Below are 18,235 nucleotides of genomic sequence, written 5' to 3'. Positions count from 1 at the left end.
CACACACACACAAATAATAAAAAAAGAAAAGAAGAAACCAGGCCAGGGTACTGGAGAAGGTGGCCTATGGCTATGGAGGTCTGATTGTCATCAAAATGCAGAAAACCATTGACTACTCCCTTCCGTGCCAATGGAACAGGCACCCTGGGATGGGAAGGAAGTGCTGTTGCAAGCCCTGTTATACAGAGGCATCCTCGGGAGGCTCTTGTATCAATCGCATTCAGAAGGAATGCTCTCTGGGACTTGGCCCCAGTCTTTAAAGAGCTCCAGTCCCACATGCTCTTTACTCTCAGCTCTGAGAAAGAAACCTGGTTCCCCCCACAGGCATTGCCAGGCCCCCCACGAGCTGCACTGAAGTGTCAGACAGCAGGCTCGCTCAGGAGCCACCAGGCTCCTGCAGCCTCACAGCCGCACTCTACTGTGGAAGGTGACCACAGCTATTACGTCTAAAGTACTTGTCGTGTAGACCCTGTTTCAACACCCAGTACATCTCAAGTACTTCAATCTGTCCTCCACCCTAGAACAAAGTAGCTGGTAGGTGTTTACGTTTCGTAGGTAAGGAGAAAGAGGTGTGGGTTCAAGATCACACAGAGCAGAGGTGGAGAAGCTGGGATTTGGACGTAAGTCCCTTTGAGTGCCGAACTGTACATCTGAACTCCCGAATCCCACTGCCTCCTGCATTTGCTTTGCAAACTGCCTGGAAGGCTCCATCCTCTGTGATCTCCAACTGGTCTTGGACATGGCTAAGGTTGCATGTTGAACTGGTAATACTCTAGATAAGGTGTATTAAGTAGACTATATTATTAAGATCAATCTCTTTTTAAAATATTTATTTGTGTGTATGTATGTGCATGCATATGTGTGTGCGTGTGTGTGCATGCATGTGTGAGGGGTGTATGGGTGTGGGTGTACATTATGCATCACCAACTGGGGACTGAGTGTTCAAGCACCTGAGCCTATGGAGGATGGAGGACATTGCCCATTGAAACCAGCCCAGCCTTCTTTTGTCCCTTTCCAGTTCCACACCATATACCCACACTCATTCCTCTCTCCCTCTTCTTTCTCTCTTTCTCTCTCTGTTACCTCCCCCCACCCCGTGTGTGTGTGTGTGTGTGTGTGTGTGTGTGTGTGTGTGTGTGTTCTGCGTGTTATCCCCTGTCTGAAGGATGACTAGAGAAGCGTTCCTCCCATCCTGTTGACTGTCTCCTCACTCTGCCCCGTGCTCTACTTTGTTGTGCAGAAACTTTTGCATGTCATGTGATTCATCCATCCATCCTTGAGGTTATTCCCTGGACTGTTAGAACCCCCTTCAGGAAGTTCTTGCCTGTTCCCTGGACCGCCAAGTATCTTCCCTGTGTTTTCCACATAAATGTTCTAGAGATATCTTTTCAAGTTATTGCAAACATCTTTCAGTTTTCTATCTATGACCTGGAGTGCATAGTCCCTACCGTAAGTGTCTCTGTGAAGAACGATGGGGTTCATCTCTGTACAGAGCCTAGGACAGGAACTCACATAGAGAAAACCCACACAGAGCAACCAGCAGCATCCTTGCCCAGAGCTTCCCTTGCTGCTCCAGGACGGTCTTCTCTCTGTGAAGAGAGCTCTTGTGCTCAGCCCTTCTGTCCTGTTGTATTTCCCAGGGCTGTTTAGTCCCCGCCCCTTCTCTTAAATGGGCAAAGATCCCACAACTTCACACACATACACGAAAAGTAATTAAACACATGTAAGCTGCTTTCTTTCATGAGAGATGTCTCAGAGCTTTCAAAATGCTTCTGCATGTGGAGAATGTTCCAGATGTGATATTGTATGCTGTGTTTAACCTAACTGATTTGTTTCTGGAAATACCTTATAAGACTGATGTCCACAAACTACTCTGACAAAAACATCATTCATAAAGGTTCAGGCAGTCAAAAAGAAGTCTTTTCACCCCAAATCTCTTGTGTCCCTGCTTTTTGCACCCATTGGCTGCCAGCACCACGCATATATTACTTGACAGTGGGCAACACAATGCTTTTGTTCTTGTTATTATTATGTTCTTCAAAGCACAACTTATAGTTTGTTACCAGAACTGGTCTTGGGAACATAATCCTGAGAGCATCCCAGGAGTCACTATTATTTTTGAAGTTAGCACACTGAGGGCCTTAAAGAATGATTAAACCATGTTGTTTTTCACTCACACCAACTGGAGCTTTGTGCATGTGTAATCACCCTGCCCTTCGCTTAACTCTTTCTCCACCTGCACTCTAGAAGCACGTGGTACGCTATTAAAGCATCCATGGCTTGTAGGGTTTTTGGTTTTCTGCCCTTGTCACATGGCTTTGTTGCTGTTTGTTCGTTTTTTTATTCCTCTGATCCCAATAGAACTTTCTCTCTCGCCTTCATTGGTCTCTGTTCAAAGGCTTCCTTATGTATCTCTGACCACAGTCCCAATAGTGGAGATCTTAGCACCTACTAGAACTAAGATCGCAGAGGCCAGTCTGCTCTATGCTGTGTCCTCAGCTCTGAGTACAGTTAAGAAGTGAGCTTGTTTATGGTGATGACCCAGGACAGTGTATAAGTCACTTTTCTCCTTGCTGTGATAAAAGCAACAGAGAGAAGCCTTCATTTTGGTCCTAGTTAAAGGGATATAGACCATCCTGGCAGCAGGAGCACAAGGCAGCCAGTCACACTGCATACTCAGTCAGAAGCCAAAGAGGTTAAGTCAAGTGTCCTCTTCCTTTTGGTTCGGTCTCTGACTCCAGTCCGTGGGGTGGTGCTGATCACATTCTGGGTAAGTCTTTCCCTTTCAGATAAGCTTCTCTGGAAAGAGCCTCTCAATGGCCCACAGTGTCTCCTTGCTGATTCCAAATCCAGTCATGTTGGCATTAGAGATTAACCGTCACAGCCAGTTAGAGCTCAGCCTGCGTCTTCTCACTGCCAGCCCTATGCACTTGTCCAAATCCCATGCAAGCAGGGACTAACTGCTCATGCCTGCAGATCTTCCCTGCTCCCTAACTTCCCCTCCACCCTTGGTCTTTGTAAGATTCTCTCTGCGGTAGACTTGTTTGTTTGAGGATTCGTAATTCTAATACACTAATGTGTAGAGAGCCTCTTCTATATTGTCAGTTTAACAGTACCGTTACCTTACAGCCTTAAATGGAGGTATTTAATGTTTTTCCATAAGCTGGGCCCTGCTCTAAAAAAGTCTCATGTATCATGTCCTTCAATATCTACAAGTCTCCTCTTATATAGTTACTATTATTTTTTTTTATTTTATTTTACTGATGAGGAATCTGAGGTTTCCAGGCAAGAAATTACTCATGAAAGGGCAGCTAGTATTGAGTTAGAGTGGGAGTGGAAACCAAGACCTGAGTCCAGGATCTAAGTGGGAAACACTGAAGATGCCTGCCTGCCTTCCCTTGGCCAAGTTCAGGTGGGACAGAAGGCAGTGGGCCTTGTCTGGAACCCTCCCTCTGGTCCCGGCCATGTGATGCCTCAGCCCACCAAGACTGTGAGGTCATTCTGCCTTGAGAACACTCAGTTAAAATTTGATAAGCCCTGTGAAAATGCCCAGCAGTAATTAACCTGCCAACCGCTGCCATTAGCTCCCATTGGCTCCGCTCAGCCCGGTTGGCAGAAACACTTTGGTGAGTAGCCACTGAGTAACAAGGGTGTGTGTGTGTGTGTGTGTGTGTGTGTGTGTGTGTGTGTGTGTGTGTGTGTGGTTTCTCTAAAATAACTCTGATTCTTTAGTAGCATGAGGAGCACTTCCTTGCATCATAAAATGAAACTTACTTAAAATGTTTTCGCCAAAGTATGAGCAAACATCATCAAAATTTTGATTGTAAAATATTTCTTTTACATACTGATGCACTCATAAATGTTTACAGTATTAGAATCTTGAAGGGCTGAACTGTTTTAAACTTGCTTTGTGGTTACTTTTCAACTTACTTAGGCACAAAATAGGTATTCAAGAAGATGTTTTAAACTTCTAATTTGTAAGAAGTGTTTCTTGTAAGTCCTTTCTGATTTGAATTTCAAACAGCCTTTAAATGGAAGCAGGATTTATTTATTTATTTATTTATTTATTTATTTATTTATTTATTTATTTATTTATATCACTTGGGAGATGGAAGCTTGCCCTCAGCACCTCTGGTAGTACCTCCACACACACTCCTTCCACAGTAAGGTCCAGTCAGCTGTCAGGAATAAAACGTGGCATACTCTGCTCATCCGTCCTGCCCAGGAGGACAAACAACATCTTTGAAATCATTAGCCCAAGCCAGAACATTATTTTTAAGTGCACTTAGTCACTCCACCTTAAATGGTTCCTTTTAAAATCTAACTCTTATTATAATTTGACGACTGGTTTAAAAATAGCAACCAAGAATAATGACAGGGTTTATTTACTCCTTCCTGTGCGCCAGGCAGGAGTTAGCATGTTGCAATTCATAAACGCCCATTATCCCTCCAAGGAGCTGTAAACAGATACTGTTTTTTCCCTTGGTTTCTAAGTGGGAGAACAGAGTGATAGTGTGCCCAAGGTCAAGAGGGGCTTGCTCACACACTCTCCTCTCACTGTGCCAGTTCTTAGAGCCCTGGTGGTTTGGTGGTCGGAGAAGCATTAGTACTTTCCATTTGACAGCATGGAGGCCAAAATGATGGCAGACGCCAACATTAACTTAGGTTTGGTAATTGCCATTCAGAAGTGTAGAGCCTGTGGGGTAGTCACAGGGAAAACACACGGCCTGGCAGAAAGTCAGTCTCTCTCTCTCTCTCTCTCTCTCTCTCTCTCTCTCTCTCTCTCTCTCTCTCTCTCTCTCTCTCTCTCTCACACACACACACACACACACACACACACACCACACACATTTTACTTTGTTTTGTGAAACCTGAAGCCCAAGCTGACTTCCAACTCTAGATCCTCCTGCCTCCACTTCCCAGTGTGCCCGAGCACACCCAGCAAAGAATCTGTGTACATGCCTATGTGAGACTTGTATTGCTAAATAGTACTTTTTCTCAGACATGGGCTTGATTCGTAGAAGGATCAACATATTATTGTAGAGCTTGAATGAGGCCAAGTTTCTTATAAACAACTGGACAAAGTAAATGGGTTTAAGTTTCCAAGACTGCTTAAAGAACAAGAGCCATGCAAGAAGATAGCTTGTTTCTGGGGGTTTTATTCGAACCTCAGGAGGCAGTGTGGCTGAGGAAATGGCTCAGTGGGCAAAGGAGCTTACGGAGAGGACCTGAACGGACCTGGAGGCTTGAGCTTCATTCTGAATGGTGTAAGAGAAGCAACTCCTGAGGACTGTCCCATGACTGTAGCGTGAATCTTAATTGGTGTTAATAATAAAAACCAGGTATCAGGGTGAAAGCTGACACCTGACCTCCATGTGAGTGCCACAGCATATATATGCCTACACTCACATAATAACAGAATTTAAAAATTTTTAGAATGAGGCAAGAGAACTAGGCAGTCAGTCGCTTTGGAAAACAATTTTTGTAGCTGTTCAAAATGTAAAATGCAGGGGTTGGGGTAAAATTTAGCTCAGTGGTAGAGCGCTTGCCTAGCAAGCCCAAGGCCCTGGGTTCGGTCCTCAGCTCTGGAAAAAAAAAAAAAGACAAAATAACAAAATGTAAAATGTAAAGTTACCATGTGACTAGACGTTCTACTCCTGCAAATATATATAAAACCAAGAGGAATGAAAATACACCCACCCAGATATCAGCTTCCTTCAGTTGGTTTTCTGGCTATCCACCCAGATGTCAAATGGACAAGCATATCAGTATATTCCTTACAATGGGCCATTTGACAATAAAAATAGAATAGACATACACTACAGCATGGAAACATTAAGTGAGATAAAAGAATCTAGATACAAAATGCTACACATTATATGAATCAGTTCATAGGACATGTCAGAAGAGGCAAACCCACTGATGTAAAATGTAGGTTATTAATTGGTGGGGCCTAGGGAAGAGGAAGGATGGGGGAGTGACTGCTGATAGGTTAGGGGTTTCTTTTGGAGACAATGAGATTATTCTAAAATTAGACCATGGCCATGATGGTTCATGCCATGCCATCATTTAGTCTATTCTGGGAATAGACTGAACTGGGCTAAAGGTGTAACTCAGAAGTAGAGTATTTATGTAGCCTGCATGAGGTAATGGGTATCTGTGAGAGCATACCACACACACACACACACACACACTCACACACACACACTCACACACACACACACCAGGGGATTATATATTTTGAAGGTATGTGAATTTAATGGCATGTAAGTCTTAATGAAATTGTTGGTAATAAATATGAAGCTATATATGAGGGGGGATATTAGCCATTTATGCCATTTATGCCATACTTTTCACAAGAATAAAATTTCATTCATTAGTCCATTCTTATAAAAGTATTAGCCAAGTGACGCTGTAAATTCCTGAAGCACAGCTCTTGATTCTGTTATGCTGAAAGACCACTGAAGAGCAGTGTGGGTGAACTTCCTTTTCCATCCTAACAGTGTGTGCCCTGAGCTGGGCACTACCACTGTTACTACGGTTCTGTTTTTAGGCTAGAGAATAGGTAGGTATATTAGGTGCAGTATCTATTTTTTGTGCCATTTATAATGCTAATTTGTTGTTGTTGCAAGAGGGTCTCTCTGTATAATCTTGACTGTCCTGGCGCTCACTCTGTAGACCAGGCTGGCCTAGAATTCACAGAGATTCCCCTGCCTTTGCCTCCTCAGAACTGGGATTAAAGGCGTGCGCCACCACCGCCCATTTTAAATTGATTGCTACAGTGATCAATGTGCTAGAAATTAGTTAGGCTAATTAAATAAAAAGATAAGATTCTCACTCGTGAGGAGGAAAGGTGAGATGGGAGAAAGGCTGAGGAGGATCATCCAGGAGAATAGGCTGATTTGGTTCTAAAGAAATGATATGTTCCTGCAATTTGGTTTAATTTTTGTTTCTTTTTTTTTATTTGTGCACATGGAGGGGTGGACTAGTGAGTGATGGTGTGCACATGGAGGGTTGGGCTAGTGAGTGCTGGTGTGCACATGGAGGAGCAGGCTAGTGAGTGCTGGTGTGCACATGGAGGGTTGGGCTAGTGAGTGCTGGTGTGCTCATGGAGGGGTGGGCTAGTGAGTGCTGGTGTGCACTGGTGTGCACATGGAGGAGCGGGCTAGTGAGTGCTGGTGTGCACATGGAGGGGTGGGCTAGGGAGTGCTGGTGTGCTTGATGACAGAGTCGGAGCACAAATTTCTAAAGTCAGTTCTCTCCTCCTTTCCCCATTCCTGAGTTCCTTCTGATAACTCTAAAAGTGAACTTTTTTTCTCCCTTATGGTTAATAGTGAATTCCATGTATTTTCCTTACTGAAGATAGAGTCTTCTTTAAGTAAACCCAGCCCATCACATCACAGTGTGCGACCATTTGGGTGTGGTTTGTCCCTACAAGGGCTGTGCATTCAAGTCTCAGTTCCAGTGCGGCAGTGTAAAAAATAAAAGGCCTTTCATAGGTGAGATAACAGGTGGACCTAGCAGAAGGCTGCTGGGCGCCTGGGGTCTGCCCTGGAAGAGACTTAGTAGCTCTCTTGGGTCCCTCTTTGATTCCCCCAAGAGTGTATTGCTTTAAGAGTGAGCCTGACCCTGCATCCTGACCTCTCACCACGTTGTGTCTCTTGCACAGGCTTCCTCTGTGATGGTTAAGTCAAATAGATGGGCTGCCTCGCCTTAGCTTTCCAGCCTCCAAAACTGTCCTAAAGGAACGCTTTTCTTTACATGCTGCTCAACTCTGGGTATTTAATACAAAAAATTACAATAAACATTAAGAATTAGTTAGTGTTCACAAGTTTAGTAACATGTTTTCTGTTTTAAATAAAACTACTGATTTATCTTTTGAGAATTTCATATGTGTGCTGTATTTACATCAATCTTCTTCTCTTCCTTCCAATTAATTCCTTCCAAGTCCCTCTTACTCTTCAAATTCATGACCCCTTATTCTTTAGTTATGATTTACACACACACACACACACACACACACACTATAGTTTACAAGTATAATTTGCTGATATCACTGAGTGTTGCTCATATGTGTTAGGGCTGACCTCTTGAGATTTGCTAGCCTGGCAGTGCCTTGTCCCTGCGGAAGACTGATTCTCTGTCTCTCAGCACCTGTCAATGGCCTGTAGTTATTCTCAGGGTGAAAGCTATGAAGTTACCCCCACACAGGAGGTTCCGTGGGTGCTCTTTCTTTGCCACGTGTGGAGGACCCTACATAACCACAAACATCCCACCCTAGTACTTTGTCTCTCCCAACCTGCCCCATGTTCCCTGAGCCTTAGATGTAGGGATACCTTGCAGGGATATCAACGAGGGCTGGGCACCTGCAGTCAGTTGTTGTAGGCATTTTGTCCATTTGTGGCTTTCTGTCATGATCTCTGTGGCTGCAAAAGGAAGCTTCCTTAGCTATGGGTGAGAGCTTCACTCATCTGTGGACCTAGGATACGTGTTTAGCATGCACTTGAAAAGTGGCAGTACTAAGTTCCCATCTAGATTTCACAGTTTCACCGGGCATGGAGAGCAGGCTGTGTTTACAGTGCCAGACATGAGTTCCTTCTTATTTAGAAGGCCTTAGATCCAACTAGATGGCTGTTGGTTTCCTCCAGGGCGTGAGTGCCACTGTTGTGCCTTTCAAGATATCTTGCCATTCTGGTCATTGCTGTTTGTAAGCATTGTTCCTGGATTGGACTATTGGTGTTTTGCTCCTTTGGCAGCTTGCATGGCTCCTTCTGGTCCTATGAAAGCTAACCCTCATGGAGGAGGCTTCCAGGTCACTTTCAGCTCCATCCTTCCAAGTCCTTATTCTTGGGTTAACAGTGTGTGGAGTCTTTGGCAGTTCCTGGGAATCAACCAAAGGCAATGGTCTATATTGTTTTAGGTGGTTTCATAAACTCCCCTGACCGACAACTGGAAAGGAGGTCTCCTATGTCTGGCACTGGGAACTATTTTGTTAGGTAGTCTATATTTCTTGGGGGAACATTGCCACCCCAAGTGGCATAACTTCATTTAAACTATATACACATATATGTACACGCACGCACGCACGCACTCCCACTTCCCAGGTAATTTCCACTCCGTGTCCTGTTTTACCCATTTCCCTCTTCATAGCACCCGAATCCTGCTGTTCCCTTCCCTATAGCGGCTTCTCCCCCTCCCTCTCCACTCACTGTGGTCCCTCTTTATTTTCCTGGTTTCTGCAGTTACTCTAAGCATACTTTACATCTAAAGATTTGGAGCTAAGAGCCACATGTGAGAAAAAAAAAAGCATGTGGCGTGTGCCTTTCTGGGTCTGAGTTGACTCATTCAGTATAATATTTTGTTTTGTTTTTGTTTGATTTTTCAAGACGGTTTCTCTGTGTAGTGCTGGCTATGTGGAACTAGTTCTGTAGACCAGGCTAGCCTTGAACTCAGAGCTTCGCTGTGCCTCCTGAGTGCTAGAGTTAAAGATGTGTGCCACCATGTCCAGCTTTCACTCAGTATAATAATTTCTAATTCCATCCATTTACCTGCAAATTTCGTGATTTCATTTTTCTTTCAGCTGAATATGTACCACATTTTGATTATCTGTTCATCAGGTGAAGGACATTAAGTTGTTTACACTTCCTGGCTATTGTGAGTAAAGTAGCAATGAATTTGGCTGGGCAAGTGTCTGTGGAGTAGAATGTCAAGTCTTTAGAGCACATGCCAATGAGTGGTATAGTGAGGCTCTATGGTAGATCTACTTTTAGCATCTTGAGGTTTGTCCACACTGGTTTCCATAGTGACTGGACCAGTTTACAATCCCACCCACAATGAATTTCTCCTGTCCCCATCCTTGCTGGCATTTGTTGTTGGTTGTTTTGTTGATCTTAGCTATCCTACCTGGTGTTAGATGAAGTCTCAGAGCAGTTTGAATCTGAATCTCCTAACTGGTAAAGATGTTAAATACTTCTTAGAGATATCTCTTAGCCATTGTTATTTCTTCTTTTGAGAACAATCTGTTCAGATCCCTAGCCCATTTTTTTTTAATTGGGTCATTTGTTCTCTTTGCTCTGTTTTTTGAGTTCCTTCTATGGATATTAATTGTCTATTAGATGCACAGTGGGCAGAGATACTCTCCCGCTCTATGGACTTCCTCTTCACTCTGAGTATTTCTTTCACTGGACAGAACCTTTTTAGTTTTATAAGGTCCTGTCTGTCAACGATTGGCTTTAATTCCTGGGCAGATGGAGTCCTGTTTAGAATGTCCTTCCCCAAAATTTCAGTAAAGTGGCAGGATACAAAATCAACTTAATAAAATCAGAAGCCTTTCTGTGGGTCAGCAAGAAACACTCTGAAAAAGAGATTATGGAAACAATTCCACTCACAACAGCTTCAAAAACTGAGAAATAACCCTAACCAAGGAGGTGAAAGACCTCCACAGTGAAAATCCCAGAGACTGAGCAGATACTAGAAGATGGGAAGTCCTCCCATGCTCCTGGATTGGCAGAATTAGTACTGTGAGAATGCCTACTCTACCAAAGCCATCTACAAATGTAATACAATCTCTATCAAAATCCCTACAACATTCTTCACAGAAGTAGAAAAAAAAATCTAAAATTGAACTGGAACCTCAAAATTCTAATAGCCAAAGCAATGCTGAGGGAAAAAAATGCTGGGGGGATTTTAACTCCAGATTTCAAGATATATTACAGAGCTATAGTAATAAAAGCAGAGTGGTAATGGCCAAAAACGTATAGATCAATGAAGCAAAATAGAAGACTCACATATAAGTACATGTAGCTACAGGCATCTGACATTTGACAAGGATGCCAAAAATACACACTGGGGAAAAGACAGCATCTTCAACAAGTGGTGCTGGGAAGCTGGGCGTCCACAGGTAGAAGAAGGAAATTAGCCCTGTATCTATCACCTTGCACAAAGATCTACTCTAAATTAATCAGAGACCCCAGTGTGAAACCCGAAATATTGAAACTGATAGAAGAAAACATCCTGTATTTTGAAAACTATGTTATTGAATCACAATTCTCTGACCATACTAGTCACTCATTTAATGTATAAATCAGCATTTTGGGGTATGTTCACAGATAAGTGAAGATATTACAGTCTATTTTAGCATTTTACTTTGAGATTAAAACACTGTCCTCTTTAGGGGTCACTTTCCTCTTCTCTTCCTTACCACATCCCCAGCCTGAAGCAACTGTTCCTTTACCTCCTTGCTCTACCTGAATTCTTATTCTGAGCATTTCATATGACTGAATTAATGGTGACTGATACCTGTCATTTTATTGATAAAGTTCTACACAGTGTCTTCTAATGACCCAAAGGTCAAATCATTGGGAAAGTTCAAACTCTAAGCCTGGTGCAGTCAATAATCAGAAGGACCTGAGTTCAATCCCTAGAACCCACATGGCAAACAAAAGCCTGCATGTAGTGGTGTATACTTGTGATCCCAGCAATGGAGAGATGGAGACAGGCGGATCCCCAGGGCTCATTGGTCATCCCGTCTTGCCTTCTTGGTGAGCACCAGATTTCAGAGAGAGAGACTGTGTTTCAAAAACTGGTGTGGGCAGATATTGGGGAACTATATATGAGGTTGTCTGCTGATCTCCACGTGCATACACACATACATCCCTCCCCCACACCCCCCACAAAAGGACATTCACAGATGGCATTAAGCAAGGAATATTTCCTATGAAATCGATGGAGTATTTTCTTAATGTGTGAAGTAATTTTGCGTTTCAACATGTCTCACTTACCTAATGTAAAAAGCAAACTCTCCTGAAAAATGTCCACTGGTAACTAGCTAGTTCCCAGCTCAGGTTCCCTTTGGTAATGGTTAACCAAGCTATAAACTGGTTTTAACCTTTAGCTGTTGGAAAATCTCGCCAAGTGGTGAGAGTACAGTGCAGGGTGCTGGTCAGCTATGTGCCTGAGTCCTCCCACCTGTGTTCACTGCTATGTAACTTCAGTCAACTGCTCAGCTTCTTGATAGGCATTTACTTATCTATAAAGCAGAGGTCATTTTCTCAGTTTGAAAGTGGTGTAACGTGTGAGGTTATACACAAGATTAAGACACAAATAGTGCCGTTCCTGGCCTATTTTAGATGTCTAATTCGTATCTGTTCTGTAGCAGGAATCTTAGAAGGTCTTGTGAATAAAATCAAACCTGTGAGCCAGGTATTGGGGTGAAGCTGGAAGATCAGAGATACAGAACAGGCCACAGCTAACCTCACCTGGCCAACTTCTCAGCTGGTCTCTTTTCCTCAGACTGGAAACTTCTGTGTCCTCATCCCCATGGCTCTCAGCTGAACTGTGCTGCTAGAAAGCCTAAAAGCTTAACCAGCCAAATGCTTCTAGTTCCTGGTCCTCATGCCTTATATATCTTTCTGCCTTCTACCATCACTCCCTGGGATTAAAGGCTTGCTTTCTGGGATTAAAGGCATGAGTCACCATGCTGACTGTATCCTTGAACACACAGAGATCCGCTTAGCTCTGCCTCCCAAGAGCTAGGATTAAAGGCGTGCACCACCACCGTCCAGCTTTTGCTATGGCTTGCTATTAGCTCTGACCCCCAGGCAACTTTATTTATTAACATACAAATAAAATCACATTTCAGTACAAATAAAATATCACCACTGTTCTATATACATCTGGTGACATGAAACTTCAATGGCAGCCTAGCTAATTGGCATTGGTATACTGGGAATATGCTTGAAAGAGAGACTAGGAGAAAATGTCCAATAGTACATGCTCCCAAGTCCTGGGCTTTGGGTTAGTTGTGTTATCTGTAGTTGCATTGCATAGGACCTGTTTGACAGTTTGAAAAAATTTCACCATTTTAATAATCAAAATATTCAAGGTGGTCCAGTGCACATCCTGGGCTTAATTTTTTTAAGCAAGTTGTCAAGTATTTGGGTGTTTCAAATATGAAACCACTCAAGAGTTTAACCTTTTGGTTTGTATTTGTTTGGTATTGATGAAAGGAATTTTTTCTCAGGTCTTAGCCACTGCAGCATACTTCTTAGTCATACAATTCTGCTTTGTCATTATAGCATGAATGCATATCTATGAACTGATAAGCAAGGTAACTGATTAAATCGAGTTTTATTCCAAATGTGTTTTTGCAGGCTCTTTTATGTGTACTCTGTTTGTTCTGTGATTGGTGATATGAAAATTGAATAGTGCACTTCAAAATTTGAGCTTACTATGAAGCACTTTAGGAACAGTTTAAGCCTAGCTTCTGTGGGTGTACACACACACACACGCACACGCACACGCACACGCACACGCACACGCACACGCACACGCACCCCTAGAAGGCCTGGAGATTCATCGAGCTACCTTGACAAAAGCTACAGGCCGAACTGCTGGCCCACACTCTGCCCTGATCTGCTTCTTTTGCTGATCATTGCAAAGAATCCATTGCAAGCTCGGAGACACTGAACGGCAGTGACTCTGTTCTTCTGTTTCACTTGGGATGGCGACCTGATAAAGAAATAGAATACTTGATTCTGTGTTTTCTAATGTCTTTCATATTGTCTTTAGCCAGTTACCTCTCAGACCTCTCTCTCTCTCTGCTGTCTGCCATTGAATTAAAAAAAAAAACATTTAAAAGGGAATATAATTTTCCTTCCTTCAAACTCTGTTATAAAATTGACTTTTACTCTATCCATGATAAAGATCAATGGATAAGAATCATTTAAATACTAACAAGGCTTTTGTTACCCAATGGAAGGAGCCATATGCTGCCATTTCCCATAACCCAAGCCTGACATTCTGGAGTAATCGGTGTGCATCAACTGAAGCTTCCTTGGGAAGCTAGTCTTAGACACGTAGGCTCGTCAGAGTGAGTGTGGCTTGAGTTCTATTTATACAGCTCATAGTCTGCAGTTTATTTTGTATGACATTTGACTATAGAGGCATTTTGTTTACTTGTGTGTTTGTGAGTGTGGTGTGTGTATGTGCATGTGTGTGTGTACCTGTGGAAGCTAGAGGTCAATATTGTTTGGTGTCTTCCATGGTTCTCCATCTTGTTTTTTGAGATCATGTCTCTCATTAAATGTGAAGCTCACCAACTCAGCTATACTGGCTTACCAGTGAATCCCAAGAGTCTGCCTGTGTCTGCCTCCACCTCCCCAGCCAGGATGTTTCAGTTCCCAGAACCAACGTGCCTGTCTATGTGGGTGCCAGGGATCCAAAGTCAGGTCCTTGTGTTTGGACAGCAAACACGTTACCAACTGAGCCATCTTATTACCTAAAGGCATCATTTTAAAACATGCACAATGTTTAGTCCAAGTGTAGACTGCTGTGTAAGGAATGAATGTCATCTGATTTCTTACAGAATTCAAAAACAGTCACAATAAAGACAAGCGGAAAACCAGAATGCAAAAACAGAGAAAGAGGAACAGCCTGGCTGACGATGTGGCTCTGTTAAGGAGCAGCTTGGCAACGAAAGTGTTCTCTGGGTATAGCAATAAGACAAACGGCACGAGGGACAGGAGGAACCACAAAAGAACCAAACGCTTCCTGTCCTACCCACGGTTTGTAGAAGTGATGGTGGTAGCTGACCACAGAATGGTTTTGTACCACGGAGCAAACCTTCAGCATTATATTTTAACCCTGATGTCGATTGTAAGTATACCACACAGAAGGCGATTCATGAGCTGACTCAGTGTGCTGCTGGGGGATGGATTTTCTTTTCCATTCTGATTCTAGCATCGGCCAGGGCTGGCATGTCAGCCATTCAGGCAAACGACCCAAGAGTATGTGGCTGTTCACTGGTTGCCTTTATATCAGAAAGGTAGTGGGTATTGGTAGTGAATGTCAATTCTCTGCTAGATATTGCATTTATTACTTGAAAAGCATTGTTTCTAATCCTTCTGGCAACGGGCTTAGGCTGAGCTGCCATCCTCATTTTGTGGACACGAACACTGAATCTCCAAGGAGTTATGTTACCTGCCTATGGTCAGGCACAGCTAGCAGGAGGCGTAGATGCTGCATGTGACCCTCAGCCTGTTTGTCCTGGAGCCTCAAGCTCTCTGTCTAACTTAGGAGCTTTGCACAGCCTGGTAGTCCTGTGTGGTGCTGGTTTGGAGTCCCGGTCACCTATGATGCATTTTCAGAATGCAACTGCTCAGTCTTGCTTCTTACTCAGGGTGATAATCAAGTAGGCTAGGGATGACGCTTAGGAATTTCTGCGTTTTTCTACTCCTGTATTATATTGGAAACACAAGAAATCTGCGTGATTGGAAAATCAAGTCAAACCTAACATGACATATCCTTCTATTTGTTCCCTGCACCTTCCAAGAGGAACTGTTGTTAAAGTTCCTGCTGCTTCTAGCAATAAAAAAAAAAGTATGATCTAATTCACATATTTAATTTTGAATATTCTAGTGGGTACATTTTAAAGAAAGTAACAAAAGAGATAAAATTAATTCTAGTCTATTTTTGTACCCGTGTAGTATTATTTCAACAATTATGATGAAGGAATTTACATAAAGTGTTTTCTATACTAAGCCTTCAAAATCCAGTTTCTGCCCATTCAACTAACCATGTATCAAAAATATTTGCCAAGGCTAGAGAGCTAGCCCAGCCAACAAAGGGCTTCCCTCACACATGCGGACCTGAGTTCAATCACAGTGTATATGTAAACAGCAGATGTGGTGGTTTGCACTTGTAATCCCAGTACCAGGGAGGAAGAGGAAGGCACACTGCCCTTTTGAATGGCTCTCAGCTAGTAAGAGATCCTGCTCTAAAAAAACAAGGTGGACAGCTTACCAGAAAAAAAAAAAAACCACTACACATGCACATCCACATTTGTGCACTCAAATGCATACACACATATGCACATGTACACACAAACACACACACGCACATGCATGTGCACATACACACAGACTTCATAAAAAAGCTTGTACCTATGCTAAACTTAACATATAAACATTCTTCTTATCATTCCCTTATCAAATATGACATAAGTAGCCCCGAGATGACTGAAAAGCTGTGGAAGATTGTCCACAGGCTCCTTGTAGATGATGCACCATGTTACAGAGGCAGCATTCCATGGTTTGCTGTCCTCAGCTATCCTGGAGCCACGCTCCCGGAGATACAGAGAAATGACTTCACAACTTCCATACAAGCAGAAAGGGAACATTCTCATATACTCCCTTATACCTTGGTATTTTTTAAAAAATTACTCTTACCTGGTGGTGCATGGAGATGTGATGTCACTCATTTCCCCTTTATGGATTAACCCTTCTTTACCTGGACAACAGCCTGCTTTGAATGAATTTCCCGGAAGCATTGTAAAAAGCCACCATGCTTCGGAATGTTGCTTTTAGGCTGCCTCTTCCCTCCTCATGGCCTGTCCTGCTCCCTTACTGCTGAGGGCCATCCCCACATGGTACCCAACCAGCTTCCCTCCCACCCGCCTGCCCTCACTTCTGTCCTCACATGTTCCATATGCCCCCAGCCCTCTCATACCTAGGGGACGGAAGGAAACCCAAGCAGACCTTGCAAGCCCAGCTCCATGTCCACCCCATTATTTCAGGTCTATCAGAGACCTTTGACTACAGTAGCAGCTCTTGGATCAGATAACCTAGTCACCTCTAGTTCTGCTGCTAACCACTGTACAGTCTTAGACAAGTTACTTAATTTCTCTGAGCTTCCATGACCGCTCTGTTTCAACGAGACGGTAGTAGTAGCTAGCCCAGGGTTTTGCTGTGGGAACTAAATGCAAATCCAGTTTTCTTCCAGAATCTAGTTTATGGTAAGTGACAGTGAATGTAGCTGACATAGTAAGTTATGATAACAAACAATGCAGAAACAGGTTACACTGCTGTTGAGCATTATAAATGGACAATGAGCATGAGGAACAAGAGCCAGCATTTATGTGGGAACCCAGGACTCCAAAGGACAGGAAAGTGCTTGATGGGAAATTAATATGTAATGCTTTGGAACAAGTAACTATTAAGTCAGACAATGATTCAGCTTCAAAGAAAAATACCTCAGAATTTAAATTTGCTAGAGTTCATTTTTATCTAAAACTGCCATCTATGAATTTTACAAAGAGACTATAAATCAGTGTTTATACAGTGAACATTCAGAACCGTAAAACACATGTGTTGCATGAAACATAAAAAGTGCTGGAACCCAACCTGAGAAGTGAATTGCTTATTGCTTACACAGAGTCCATCATTAACTTTGAAAAATTTATCTCGGTTGCAGGTAGCTTCTATCTATAAAGACTCAAGTATTGGAAATTTAATTAATATTGTTATTGTGAACTTAGTTGTGATTCATAATGAACAGGTAATAAAGTTTATTTTTCTCTCTTCTTCTATCTGTATCCGAAATGGCATATCTAATTGGTGTTGTTGCATAGACCAAGAGCAATTCTTCTCTGTGTTTAGGAAGGACCTTCCATAAATTTCAATGCCCAGACAACATTAAAAAACTTTTGCCAGTGGCAGCACGCCAAGAACCACTTAGGTGGGATACAGCACGACACTGCTGTCCTGGTCACAAGGTAAATGCTGATTCCTCATATCTCTCGGGTGTCAGGCCACTTTGATGGGAAGGGTCCCTCGTTGCTGGTAGCCAGTCCAACACGGGAAGTTCTCAGCGAAGTCACTCTGGACAATTTATACAGAGAGTTCTTTGTTGAACAGGCTACCCCGAGCACGTCAGTACTTTTGGCGGCATGCATCTCTGCTCTCTCTACACATCAGTAGAACTCTGACCACTGGCAAGGTTACCAGACACTGCTGCATATGTCCTGAGGGTGCGGGAGGGTACCCTTCTGCCTGAGAATCTCTTAACATGTACATGCCCCATGAGGACTCAGTATGCAAGGCAGGCCTGAAAGCAAATGACCTTCTGTAGCAGGGGAAGCCGCTGGCCGAAGCCAGCTGGTGGCTGCCATGTAGGACCTAAGTCTAAGTGTTGCCAACTTACATGATTTTTTTTTCAAGAAGCCAGAAAGAAGGAATTTTTTGAATGAAAAGTTCCCAATTTTTATGTGATAAGCTACTCTCGAAGAATGTTTTAAGAATGTACAAACAAGAAGGAGATGCTGGCTTAATGGTTTCTCTTATCATGGACCGTCTCTGACATAGTTATAAACACTCTCATTGTCCCACAAGCCCTTGCTGGAGACTGAATCCAGGGCTGTGCCCTTGCACTTGGACTTTACACCAAAGCCACAACTGCC

At 43.0% G+C, this 18,235-nt stretch overlaps 1 protein-coding gene across 3 annotated transcripts in view; it reads left to right on the top strand.

Moving 5' to 3' along the window:
- The window catches only part of Adamts9 (ADAM metallopeptidase with thrombospondin type 1 motif 9), a 167,950-nt gene that overhangs the window by 15,794 nt on the left and 133,921 nt on the right, over positions 1 to 18,235 (top strand). For 2 of the 3 annotated variants that reach the window (XM_042273685.2, XM_006972558.4), the window contains exons 4-6: positions 14,366 to 14,655; positions 17,251 to 17,334; positions 17,436 to 17,551. In XM_042273685.2, the coding sequence (XP_042129619.1) occupies positions 14,366 to 14,655; positions 17,251 to 17,334; positions 17,436 to 17,551 (490 nt within the window). The remainder of the gene's footprint in view (positions 1 to 14,365; positions 14,656 to 17,250; positions 17,335 to 17,435; positions 17,552 to 18,235) is intronic. The other variant, XM_042273682.2, reaches the window with a different exon arrangement.

Source organism: Peromyscus maniculatus, chromosome 3 (genome assembly GCF_049852395.1).
Source record: "Peromyscus maniculatus bairdii isolate BWxNUB_F1_BW_parent chromosome 3, HU_Pman_BW_mat_3.1, whole genome shotgun sequence".
In the NCBI taxonomy this organism is placed as follows: Eukaryota; Metazoa; Chordata; class Mammalia; order Rodentia; family Cricetidae; genus Peromyscus; species Peromyscus maniculatus.
This window is presented reverse-complemented; position numbering and strand designations above follow the sequence as displayed.